General features: G+C 36.9%; 1 protein-coding gene across 2 annotated transcripts in view; it reads left to right on the forward strand.

The window, feature by feature from the left end:
* Positions 1–13,024, forward strand: part of ptprn2 (protein tyrosine phosphatase receptor type N2) — a 202,334-nt gene that overhangs the window by 169,415 nt on the left and 19,895 nt on the right. For both annotated transcript variants that reach the window (XM_052561647.1, XM_052561648.1), the window contains 2 exons: positions 6,388–6,603; positions 10,369–10,581. In XM_052561647.1, the coding sequence (XP_052417607.1) occupies positions 6,388–6,603; positions 10,369–10,581 (429 nt within the window). The remainder of the gene's footprint in view (positions 1–6,387; positions 6,604–10,368; positions 10,582–13,024) is intronic.

A 13,024-nucleotide genomic window follows, 5' to 3' on the forward strand; every position in this document is an offset into this window, starting at 1 on the left:
AAGTGAGTACATCAAGTGATTATACTATTGTTTGTCAGTCACCACAGGACTCTTTACAGCCTGAAGACATGGAGTGCTTTTTCTATAATATAGTCTATATAGTGATATGTTGCACAGCAGCTCTAGGTTTACAAGTGAGTTCTTGTTGACAAATGATATTGCATTTTTGGTGACATATTTTTTTTTTATTTCACATATCACTCTTTAAACAGTTGTGCTTGTGTGCGTGTGTGTGTGTGTGTGTCTGTGTGTGTGGGTGTGGTAAGAAATGGAAGTGAGGTTAGTCATCCAGATTTTTTTCTCTAGAAAATTGCACAAATGGTTGATGCATCATCGGTTGAAGCTGTGAAGTAATGATTCAATGCATATTAGGACACAGATGTACCATTCTTGCAGGAATTTATTACACAAACATAGTCATAAAGTGATAAAATGGATACAAGAAAAATAATAATGATGGAATAAATGTGAGATATGTAGGTTGTGGTTATCTGGGCATTCTGTGGTTTTGGGCTTGTGTGCAGTTTGTCCATGTCGAAGATCATATTGTATACAAGTCATCCACTACAGCACGCCCAGATTATTGCAGCAAGAAAGGAAAATAAAGCAAGGTGAGGTTAAAGGTGGAAGTATGTCTGGCCGTTGCTAAAGCTGAGGTGTGTTTATCTGATCTCGAGATTCTGGAACGAGTGAACCACTTTATTTGTTCCCCTCTCATTTCTGCCAACTCCAGCTGTCATGCTGTGGGACAAAGAGGGGTAAGCAGGGGACAACGGAGGGAGGCGTGCAGCTTAAACCAAAGATAAACCGAAGACCCATTCGCAGACTCGTCATCTGCATTTGACGGGACCCCACCCCCAGTTCCTCCAACCTACAGACACACACACACACACACACAGGCACGTACACCTCACGGGCACATGTTGTATAGTTTTTACACACTCTCCCTCTCTGAGTGCTTGCATTGCTTTCTCTTTCTCTCGCACACACACAAACACTCAAACAAGCCTCCCCCTCCCCTCTTTTCCCTCTCTCTATTCTCTTCGTTAGACTTGGTAATCCCTCTCTGCTCGCTGCAGCTGTTCCCCTCCTCAAACCTCATAATAGTCCCCCAAAATTGTCATTTTTATAAAGAACTAAATTAATTATATATTTTTTATTTAGTCACTACTTCGGCTCACTGACTATAAAGTGTTTCCTTTCCCTGCAATAAAAAAAAATAGTATCTTGAAAATTTTTTGGAAACATCTAAATTAATAGATTTAATTCAAATAAAAAATATTACTTGACATTGTTAATCTACCATAATATATTAGGTTAGGTTACACCAACAAAACTAAATTTAAAGGTAAAATTAGGAATAAATAGATCTTTAACACTCTGAGCAAACAAAGGAAAGGAAATAATCTAGTGGAGGAGGAAATACTTCAGAGAAACCAAACTCCTCCTCTGGTAGTACACACATTATAATAAAAGTGTGCATGCTACATATTATCTAAGCATGTGTAATACTAGTCATGTGTGCTATATTAATAAGGTAATACGCAGGACAGTGGTAAGATAGTCTGGCTCGTACAGATTTTGGCAGAAGGCGTTGCAACATTAGTTAGTTTGGATAGCGATATAACGGGTTAAAGAAGTGGGAGAAAGCTTAGGGAAGATCCAGGCGCGAGCGATTCAGCAGGCACAGAAATCCCGAATAGTTGAACAAATGAGTGACAAGCTCTCCGTCCATTCAAGCTGGCCCTGCAGCCCGCGCGCTGTGGGCAACATGTGGAGGCATCGCTATAGCAACCAGTGGATGTGACATGTGCTCCAGACAGCGACTCGAGTCTCGCTGAATATAAGGAGGGGCTCCGTGAAAAAACCCGGCTTTTCAGTAGCACATGATCATTCAAAGGACAAGACAACCCACTGCAGCTTCTTATAAGTCATTGGGAAATGTGGCGGATGATTTAGCTCGCTTTTTTTTCTCTCCCGCGCTGCCTCAGTCTTTTTCTTTCAAACTGTTTTTTATGTCTCCTTTGTTTCTGTAAAAAAATTGTAAAAAAAAAAGTATTCGAGCAGCGACGGTCTTTTGTTAGGTGGACGCGAATGGGGAGGTTAAAAACTTTTCTTAGCTAGCGGGATTGCGAAAGGAGGCTGCAGTCGCCAGTCGGACATCTGCGGAATAGGTTCTTCAAAAGCATCCCTCGCGCGCTGTCCGAAAATGGAACTAGGTAACTATCTATTGGACGTGCACTTGTCTGTTGATGCGCATGTATAATGGTCGGTAAATAAATGTAACGAGGCTCTGAAAGCACCATTAAGCGTCACCTAAAACTTATTGCGCATCCGGATGCATCTGGACTGATAATGAGAGTGACTCTGTCCTGCAAGACTTACGTGGCGGTGCTACAGCGTGACACATTTCATCGTGCTTTTCATTTAAAACGCTTCTGCTGATAGAAGCTCGTGTATGGTGCGTGCGATTTGATGGCTGAGATGGTTTGCAGACCGTTATGTAATTGATCTGGGTCGTGAGTCAGTGTAGAGTGGTAGTAAGAGCTGAGCAAATGGTACAAAGTGCAGACAGAAACACCATTCTGTTTCTTTATAAAGGGAGGAATCGGTGTTTCGCTGTTTATTTTTGGGGAATATCAATCGCAATGAAAACGGTGTGTTCAGTCAGCGTGGGTCTTTTCGAGTTGCAAATGACTTGGAGCCAAAAATAAATAATAATATAAGAAAAATGTATAGGTGGGTAGATGGTGGATAAATGAAAAAAAAAAAAAAAAAAACCTTCTTGCAATTGGTTGGTAATTTATAAGGGCTATAAGTAGTTTTTTTTTTTCTTCTTTTTTTATCTCTGACAATTTTTATTTTTTATAAATGTTCCATTCGTCCTGTGGATCAATAATGTATAAACTTTCCAAATTGCAGTAATCAGAGATTCATTGTAGGCTTATTCCACATATTCAGCTTGATGCTTAATGTTAATATTTTTAAACATTGGATATGTCTTATCTCTAATTTACATTGAAACGTTGACTTGAGTGAAATGGTCAGTGAAATGCAAGATATAATTAAAGTCATAATGCGTTTACATAAATTCCCTGATGCACAACTTAACGTTGAATTTATCCAAAAGGATAAGGGCATGCAATTTAGACTGTATTTCTATATTTAACAGACATATTTTTCTAATTTAATAACATTTTTAGTGTAGTTTTGTATTGGGCAAAATTTAGTCAATTAAATTGTTAATTTGTTCAGTATCATGAGCATGATTCTTGAGTATAGTTTTTTAATTCAGTGCATTTATTCTATTATTTTCTTCCTATTTTAAGATCTGTAGAGCTGAGAGTGGATGGTTTTAAGGCAGAGCGATTATTGTGTTTAATAGTGAAAGGATATATGGGCGGCCCTTGTCTCAACCTTTCACCCATCACAGTCTCTCCTCCACCCATCCCTTCCCTCAATGATTTAAATCAGCCGGTGCATCCCAAATCTGCCTTTTGTCCTTGCCCAAATATACAAATCTTTTTGTTTATCTTCTGTACGTTAAAGAATGAAAAAGAGGGGTTAAAATAACTTGAAAATCAAAACTCCATACATATAGATTGCTTAAAAAATGTAAATGCTATCAGTGAAATTTGTCTGGCCGAACATTGTTTTTTTTTGTTAGGTGTTAAGTTTATGTTTTACCTTGGTTTGGACAGTAGTCCTGGATTGAAGTGTTATTTTGTATGGATGCTGATCCACTGTTCTACAATTTGTGTTTAAAATTATAAAATGTACATGTATGAAGATTTATATTTTGTCAGTGTGGTAAAGTTTCAGTCAAGAGATTTATTAGCTAAAGCTGAGGATAAGAAATATCTGATGACCGTGCAAACACACTCATTAATCCAGAAACACATCCCACCCAGTAACATGTTTTTCCTCTTCTTGTTTGCTATGTCTTGCTTTTAATTTATTTACTTTTTATGCATATTATTTTTTTTCTGGAATTTTTTCTCCCATTATCTTTTGTTTATTTTAAATTCTTATTATATATTTAAATGAAGAAAAAAAAAATTCACTGAAACAAATTTATCTGGAATTCTAGATACTTTTATAGATTTATACACACATAATTCTTAGTATTTCTACTACAGATGAGGATATGAGAATCTTAGCACTTTTTTTGAGAGAACGCTTGATGTGAACATGTCTGTCTTTTTCAGTAGACTCCTGTGAATCAGAAATTTGCAAGTACAATTTATTCCCTACAGAAGAACAAAACCATAAAAGCATCAAGGATTCTCTCCCTCCCTTTTCCCTTTTTTCTTTGTCTTTTTTTTTTTTTTTTTTTTTTTCTCTGCTTTTAAGTAAACTGTGTTTTTGCGGGTTTTCTACTATAAAACTAAATGTGTTGTAGGAAGTAAGAAGATTTGATACCTTATTTTGACACCTTATTTTCAGTTTATTTTCTTTTATAGAGATATATTATATTTGCGTGTTTTGAGAGTAAAGATTTAGGTAATTCCAAAATACAACATACCGTGTAGAGTCGTTGCATTGCATTTAAAAATTTTTGCTGTCTTCTTTATAATAAGAGAAGGTATGCTATAGAATGGTTATTTCTTTCTCTTTTTATTTTACTAATAATTCCTTAGGGATGTTGAGATTTTTTTTTTTAACTACATATGTAATTTTTACATGCAACAAAATAATATGTTTAGGTCATACGAAACATTTTTGCAAAATATATGTTTTTTGTCGACCTTGCTTTGATGTAGGTGCTTTATTTTATTTTAATTATATATTTATGCTGTATGATTCGTTTTCGTAGTGTCTTTTCATTTATTTCATATACACTGTAATCTGCGTTTAATTTGGCAATAGACTACATCAGGACAACATTTTTCAATTTTTTGTGTTATTTTCCAGTCCCTTGCTCAAATGCCTAATGCATGTATTCTATTTAGTTATAATTAATTGCGGACATTATTTAGCCAAGCACAATTTTCTTTTCAGAGCCAGCTTTTCATGTTAGAGATCTTTTCATGTAATTCGATTGAGAGCGCTAAGCCTATAGAGGGATGGAGGGAAGGAGAGAGGGGGGATTCTATTCCAGCTGAATGCGCCCTCTTCTCTACACACTTTCCATGCAATGTTTGGTGGGTGGAAACCAAACCATTTCTGCACCAACAAAAGCCCACAATCACAAAAAGTAGCTACTAATCCTTGGAAACTACTAAACCTCACATTTAGGTGCTAATATTTTCAGCAATGTGTAGCCAGTCTATGGGGGATTTCAGAATGTGATTAAATGGAGTGAGCTTGATTTTTATATTGTGTGCTTCACAGTTCTATATGTTATGTTGGTACCGCAATAACAATTTGAAGTAGATTATAGTCATCGTTTATAAAATACAAATCAGAAAAATCAATCTTGCTTGCATCTTGCTTTGCTTGCATGGCTTATAGTTCTGTGATCAGTCGGTTGGTATGATAGCACAGAATGTGAATAGAGGCAGATTAAAAAACTCTGAACCCCATTCTAAAGGCCTCAGTCTATTCAGCCTCACAAGGCATTTGGAAACAATACGCCGCCAATCCCCCAGAAGCTTAGCCCCGGCTGTCAGCCCTCCCCCCGAGGGGCTAACAAGCCTGACAACCCCCTCTACAGTGGAACGCTAGTGGGGCTCGGACCTTTTAGGTACTCCCCCTCGGCTTAGCCCTTTTCCCATTTTATTAACTTGGAGGTCTGAGCCAATTCCCCCATCCCGACCAAACCCAAGATTGGAGGCTAATTAGCAACAAGCTGGTACAGTGAGGACCGACCCTAATTGCTCTGTGGTGGTATGCATCGACCTGCCAAGACAAGAGTGGAGCGGGCCTTCACTTCCCAAGTGTCAGCTTGAGGTGTATCTACATCAGTGTATAGCTAGTAAAAATTACAAGCAATATGCATCTTGGTGCCTAATTCAAACTATAATATGAAAACACCAATTGGACATTATACTGTGATCAGTTGGTGATTTACATACATATATCATAAATACATCTTGTCTTACATATATATATCTTACATTTTGAAATGTTTCAAATATTATTACAATTTTAACTCTTTTATGTTTACATTTTTGTTAATTAATGTTTTAGACATGACATGTTTCAGTAATGGCAAAGCTGAATTTTCAGCAGCCATTACTCCAGTCTTCAGTGTCACATGATCTTTCAGAAATCATTAAAATATGCTGATTTGCATCAAGAACCATTTATAATTACTATCAATGTTGAAAACAATTGTTGTGCTTAGTATTTTTCCATATTGTATATATAATGTGTGCATGCATTATCTTGTTTTAAATTCACAATCTCATCCGAGTTTCTCCCTCTACTCTGTTCTTATTTCAGAGGGGCAAACTGAGCCACATCCCCGTGGTCAAACAGAGTCAAGTGGAGCCAGGCAACTTTTTGATTCTGGTGGTGGTTTCCATGGTTTTTATTGTGATGGTGTTGGGGATGTCGGGGGCTCTGTACTGCTTGCGCCATCGCTCCCACCATAAGCTGAAGGAAAAGCTGGCTGGTTTGGGAAGCTACACAGGCCACGATGCCACAGCAGCCTATCAGGTAGGAGCCGGGCCGATTATTTCAGCCAATCATGTTTTCTCTGACATTCACCCATGCATATTAACATGAATAAGCGTCTCTGTTTTTCCAGATATAGTGAACAATTTGTCCTCACCCAAGGTTATTTTTACTTACCTTTACAGAGTAACACACTCTGTATTTTTGCGATCCCCACCAGGTGTATTAAAGGTTCTTAATGGTTCCAAAATTATTGTAGCTCATTAACAAAAAGGCAATGAAATTCATTTAAAGCTTCTTTTCCTTAATTATGACCCATTGGAGCAGACGCAGATGTCCTTGCACGACAGCAGTGTTTAATATGAATCCTAATTGAGGCAGAGCCCTTTTTAGCAGGGAAATGAGTTTGTTGTCTGACCTTTCTTTCACGGCTCCTGGAGGGAGGGCTTGCGGTGAAGGCTTATTGATTTTGTGTTGGGCTCAGCTGTACTCAAAGAGACTGGATCGCAGGGTGCAAGCGCTTGGCTTCCTCCCCCGCCTTCAATATTTAATAAACCTCTCACACTTTGTCGAGAAGTCCCTTCCATAAACGTCGGCCCTATCAGTGTGGCAAAATAATCGGCGTTTCTCAATATTGTTACGGGGCAGTCACACATTATGTCTTGACACCTTTGTTATGTTTTCATTTCAGGTTTTAATTACTTTGTATTGATTTTAATTTGTGTGTAATGTTGTCGTATCGTGGTTTGTTGCGAGTGCTCTCGGCCCTTTAGATCTGCCAGGTTGCTTAGGTTTTTTTTTTTTTTTTTTTTAAGCCAATAAGATTAAAGGCGTAGACCAGGCTCTTACTGTGTAGTTGTAAGGGATTTTCCCAACTGCTGTAGCTGGAATGAATGCAGTCTTGTGCACAGGGACTCTTACAGTGAAACATGCAATTAGAAATAGTTCTGCCGCAATGATTCTGTAGCAGATCAAAACACACACACACACACACCGCCATCACCAACTCACCTTCCCTCTCTCTCTCACACACACACCCTCTCACATTATTACACTTTATTTTTATTCCTTCATCAAACACACTCACACATATTCACACTTTTTGTTCTCCCTGTTAATACCTTATTATATAACAAATTTCTTATTCTACATTTTTCTTGTTGTAATAAAGTACAGCAAAGATACTTTTTGGTTTTGTTCCTACTTCTTTGACTTATTTTATTATTTTAATTTTACTTATATTTACTCAAAAGTGGAACAGGCTTAAACAGTTACTATTTGGAGCAATTTAAGTCCCTAATCTGTAACTTGACTGCAATTTATTTCCAAAATCTGGAAAAGGTAGTTTCTCAATGCTATTGATGTTTTTATATCAATACAATTCATGACCCTTTTTTATCTCCGTTGCATTCTAACCATACTTATAAAAAACATTATCCACCAGGTATTTTTTATTAAGGAAACTAGTTCCATTTGTGTTACCATGCAAAGAATTTACTTTTGTTAAGACATATGACATTAAAGGTAATAATTATGTACATTATTTTAACAGCATGTTTTTACTTTAAATAATCTTTTTTAAAGAATTAGATATTAAGGTTTAAATCATTTTTAGGATTGATTTAAGGGACTGTGTGCAGGCTGCTAAACTAAAGCATGGCACTAGCAACATCAAAGTCACACTAATGAAAACATGATGATGTACACCTCGAAAACGCTGAAAATCACTTTAGATAAAAGCATTTACCAAATGTTAATGTTAAGGAACATGTATTTATTAATTTACTTTTAGTTTATATATTTGCAGCTTTTACTGCTCCTTGATGGGGGAGTGATTCTCCCAACTTTTCTCATCGCATTTCACTTTATTTACTCTTTCAGCCTGTATTTTTCTAATCAGTTTTGGAAATTACTTTGGATAAATATTTTTGCTAAATAATTTAAAATGTTATTTTTTTATGCTTATTAGTTTACTGATTATAAGAGAGGCAAATGTATGCATTATTTGTGCTGGCTGGCATGAACATGATTTTATCAGGAAGTGGGCACTGTTTTAGCAGTTGGCACATATTTTTGCAGTTTTATTTATTCTAAGTCAGAATGACTCATGATGGACATCAGATCAGATATTAATGTCAAGGGTGGACTCCATCCTTTAGTCCTTGGCTGATTTTAGAGCTCTGTGGTCTCTGTTTCAGCCTTCACCACCTTCCCTCCTGGTTTCTCTCATTGAGGAGCTCCATTAGTGAGACGCACTAAACTTCCACCTCCAATCCCCACACTCCCTCACTGACCCCCTTTCAGACTCACTCGGCTCTCTTTTTTTATCTGGGTGCTTTTTTAACTGTTGGACATTTGATCTCAGATGGGGTCATACTGTTGTGACTAGCAACTCCTTCAAAAGTAATTGTCTGTGCTGTTTCACCTCTGAGTAGATAAAATGAAAGGAAGGCAAAGGAAAAAAGAAATAATCACAACCGAGCACAATTCGCAGAAGGTTTTTCACTCAATAAAATTGAAGCTTTTAATGCTTTTAAAATGGCTTTCAAATGTTACAAAATGCTGTTGTGTTATAGCAAAAAAAACTAGATGCTATTTGCCAGAAAATGCACATAGTTGCTCGAAGCTTTTCAGAATGGATTTAATTTCTTGTAAATCGTTGTAAACATTATAGAATGCATGTAGTCAATTGTTTTGTTAACAGTGCTGTAAGCGTGGTTAGCCATTTCACTATCTTCCGCCACTGGATTGTCTGCCCTCCTCCCTTTTTAAAATCCCTCCTCCAAAAATCAATCTTGATCTCATCTTACCGAATCAAATGTACAAAATGACTGACAGGCAGAGAGCATCACATCGTCTTCTGATTGGCCTAAAGAATAGCGCCCCGCACCCAAATGTATTTTTTTCTTTTAACAGACATAATATCTCAGGACTCCTATTTCAGTGAAATCAGTCAGATAATGCAGACATTTTCTGTGTGCTCTTCTATGAATAATTGCTCACAGCAATTATATGTTGAGAGCCAGGTTAGCAGGGATCTAATGACACATCTGTGAGAGAATCTAGCTCGTACACTGAAACATCCATCTGAGATCCTCATAGAGTCACTGATCCTGATTTGAAAAATCACCAGCAATAAGCAAAAGGCTTTTGTTCTGTCAGTCTGCTGCTTTGTTTCATTTGGTTGAAGTCGAGACAAATGGTAGAATCTTGGAATTATAATTCCTGAATGACGTGAGTGATGGAAATGTAGCCATTAAGGTTATGAGGATATCAGTAAATATATTTTTGCAGTTGCTTGACAAATGCAGTGACTATATGCTGAGAAAGAGACTTAAATTGCTAATACTAAATGTTTTTAGTGGCAAATATTATGCATGCTTTTGATTTATTATATATGTAAATGTATTAATTTTTTAAAGAATAATCTCTTATCTATGAACCTTGTGTTTAAATTTGACTGGTAGCATTTAGTAATTATTTGCTCCACTGGTGGGTCGTGAGTTTATGCAGATGAAAGATTTCATCTTGTAGAGCAGACAGTGATGTAATGTGTTGTTGGCTGTATAATGAACCCACTCTGAGATGCAAAGTGGAGATAAATGAAACAGAGTTTATTTGATCCAGAATGCTGATGTGGTATCAGTTTGCATTCATATGATTTTCTTATATAAATACCCATTATAATATTCTAAACATAATAACCAGTGCTTTGATGCTGTCGCGTGTGTGATTGATCATTTTACTCTTTAAAACAGCTTTGTGAGGTTCCCCAATGTCTTCACAGATATTGCACTTTCTCGATAGGATCTCTGTCGTCAGCGCATGGCGGTGCAGACATCAGAGCGTGGAGACCGATCAGAGGTGTTTCACCCATCGCACACGTCACGCATTAACAGCGTGTCCTCACAGTTCAGTGATGGGCCGATGCAGAGTCCCTCTGCCCGCAGCAGCACATCCTCCTGGAGTGAAGAGCCTTCCCAAACCAACATGGACATCTCCACCGGACACATGATACTGGTAAACACTTTAATATATGCTTACGTGAACACAGGACAGAGACTATTAAACCCAGTGCATTATACTACTCAGACTCGCCGTACACAGACTCTGTCGTTGCATACATAATCAAGATGAACATAAATACACTTAGATATCCAAACACATGAATGTTCTCCTGTCTCTGTCTCTTTGTTTTTCCTTTAACTCTATCTCACATCAATCACTTCAGATCTCAGATTTTGGGTTTGTTTTTGCTCTGAAAGGGACTGCAGGGCTCCATGGACGCTGGCTTTTCTGACACAATGGATTGTTTTAATTTCGCCCCAACTTTTGTTTTATTCATCTCAGCACAGCTTCGACAGGGAAGACTGATAGGTGCCTGGTAGCGTTGTGTTCATTACCGAGCAGGAAATCTATCATACATCCAGCAGTGGAGCAAAAGACAGCCACTGAGTTGATTCATTTAGTGTATTGTGTTTTCCTGTAATGGATGTCCCTTATTGAGATTGTTTAATTTTTTTTTTTTCAGCAGTATAATAAAATCGTGTGCGTTGTTAGGCACAAATGCATGTGCTAAAGTGTACACAATTACAAAGCAATTGTTCAAGCATTCAGAAGTTTGCTGTGGTAATGATTTAATTGATTCTTCAGCTGTTTTGAAGCATATTGTCTTCATACACACACAGCAAGGATAGTAAAACATTTGGTAGTTCACTCTTATAGACTGTTAGGCCATGTCCAAAAGTATATGGGTATTTTTAAAAACTGAGTTTTTCCTCAGAATCTGAGACAAAATCTCTGTCCACATGAAAACGCAAACGCACATTTTGAAGCACTGTCAAGAGCATGCCAAACCAACAGGTGGCGATATAATCTCAATCGTAAAACCATGTTGGTCAGTCAGAAGCCTGAAAAGTTTCCAGTAGGCGGAGATAACAGTACATACTCAATGTCACAAGCCAAAATAAAAATTAAAATCCTCACCCTGGCAGGAGTTTCCAAGTATGTTCATTATCAGTGACCTGCTTCTGCGTTTGCGTGTGGACGAACAGCCTCAGACAGCGTGTGTGGACAGGGCCTTTTACAGAGACTATTACATTTCTAGTTTTTTTTTAATGTGCAACCATAGAAAATGTTTATGCGCACCCACAATGTTAAATGCACATCGGATTCTGAACAGTGCAATAATGCTTAAAGGTAAAGTAATGGCAATGGCAGTTAAGTAGTGGCAATGTGTCTTTTATTTTGACATCTCCCAGACTTTTATTTTGATACACAGGAACTCCCATTCTCTGTCTTTGTTAGTTTGCTGTATATATTTAACTGTTCTTTTTAATAAATTATTAGACAGTAGTGTTAAACAAAATGGACTGGTGAAAAGTGGAGAAAAGTGAACACTATTATACTCTTATATCATCATTATTCAGCAAATATGCATTTGAATATATAATACATTTTTATTATTTGTTATTTACTTCCTTTATGGTCATGTTCCTTTTAAAAATGTTTCTTTATTTGTAAAAAAAAATTTTTTTTTGTAAATATTATGTTCTAAAAAAAAAGCAGCATTTGTTATTAAATAGTTTGATATTTTATGTAGTGGCTTTATATTGACCATTGGCACTGCTCTGTAAGATGTCAACATCAGCCATGAAAAATCCATATTGATAAGAAATGTCAATGTGTTACAGAAAACCTCAAAATCACATCTCTAAGCAGTGACTGCAGTACCAGCTAGTGCAATGTACAGACAGAGGTTACTGCTTGGTCACTTTCCATCTCTCAATGGGTGCAATCAAAGACGGCTTATGAAATAATAACTATTCTGATAGCGTAATCTCTCAGTATGTCAGGTTGCCATAAGGCATCCATTTTCATCCCTCCTCAAAGATAAGAGTGAAGCTAGAGAATACATTCTCCATAGCCCAGCCTCACATCGAGCTGCCCAGCATTATAATGGCACCTTGTTTTCCCTCATATTTTGACTGACAATACTGCAGCTTTTTTCTCTTTGGTTTAATATATACTTTGTATTTGATTTCCGTCTTCTACCACTTGGTAAGATAAGATCTATTCATATTTCAAAACTGCCTTTTGTCTTTCACCATCTTTACATAGTTTTAATCACATGAAAATACAGCTAATTATTTAAATACATTATTACAGATGTTGTTTCTGTACATTTAAATGGGTCAGATATGCATGTTTTTGTGTACATCAAATATGTGGCTTAAATCCTTTATTATGACATTTAATTGGTTTAAGAGTCTGACATTGCACCCAATATCAAGTACTTCTCTATTGAATGCGAAAAACAAATATACCAAAAGAGTAGTATGTCCAAAAACAAAGTATTCGAGAATCAGTAGGCGAAAAGTGCCAAGCTGACCTATTACTTGTGAGATTCTAAAGTGTGCATTCAATGGACAATTTACTATCCCATGAGGCCATAGGAGAGGAT

Source organism: Carassius gibelio, chromosome B7 (genome assembly GCF_023724105.1).
Source record: "Carassius gibelio isolate Cgi1373 ecotype wild population from Czech Republic chromosome B7, carGib1.2-hapl.c, whole genome shotgun sequence".
Classification (NCBI taxonomy): Eukaryota; Metazoa; Chordata; class Actinopteri; order Cypriniformes; family Cyprinidae; genus Carassius; species Carassius gibelio.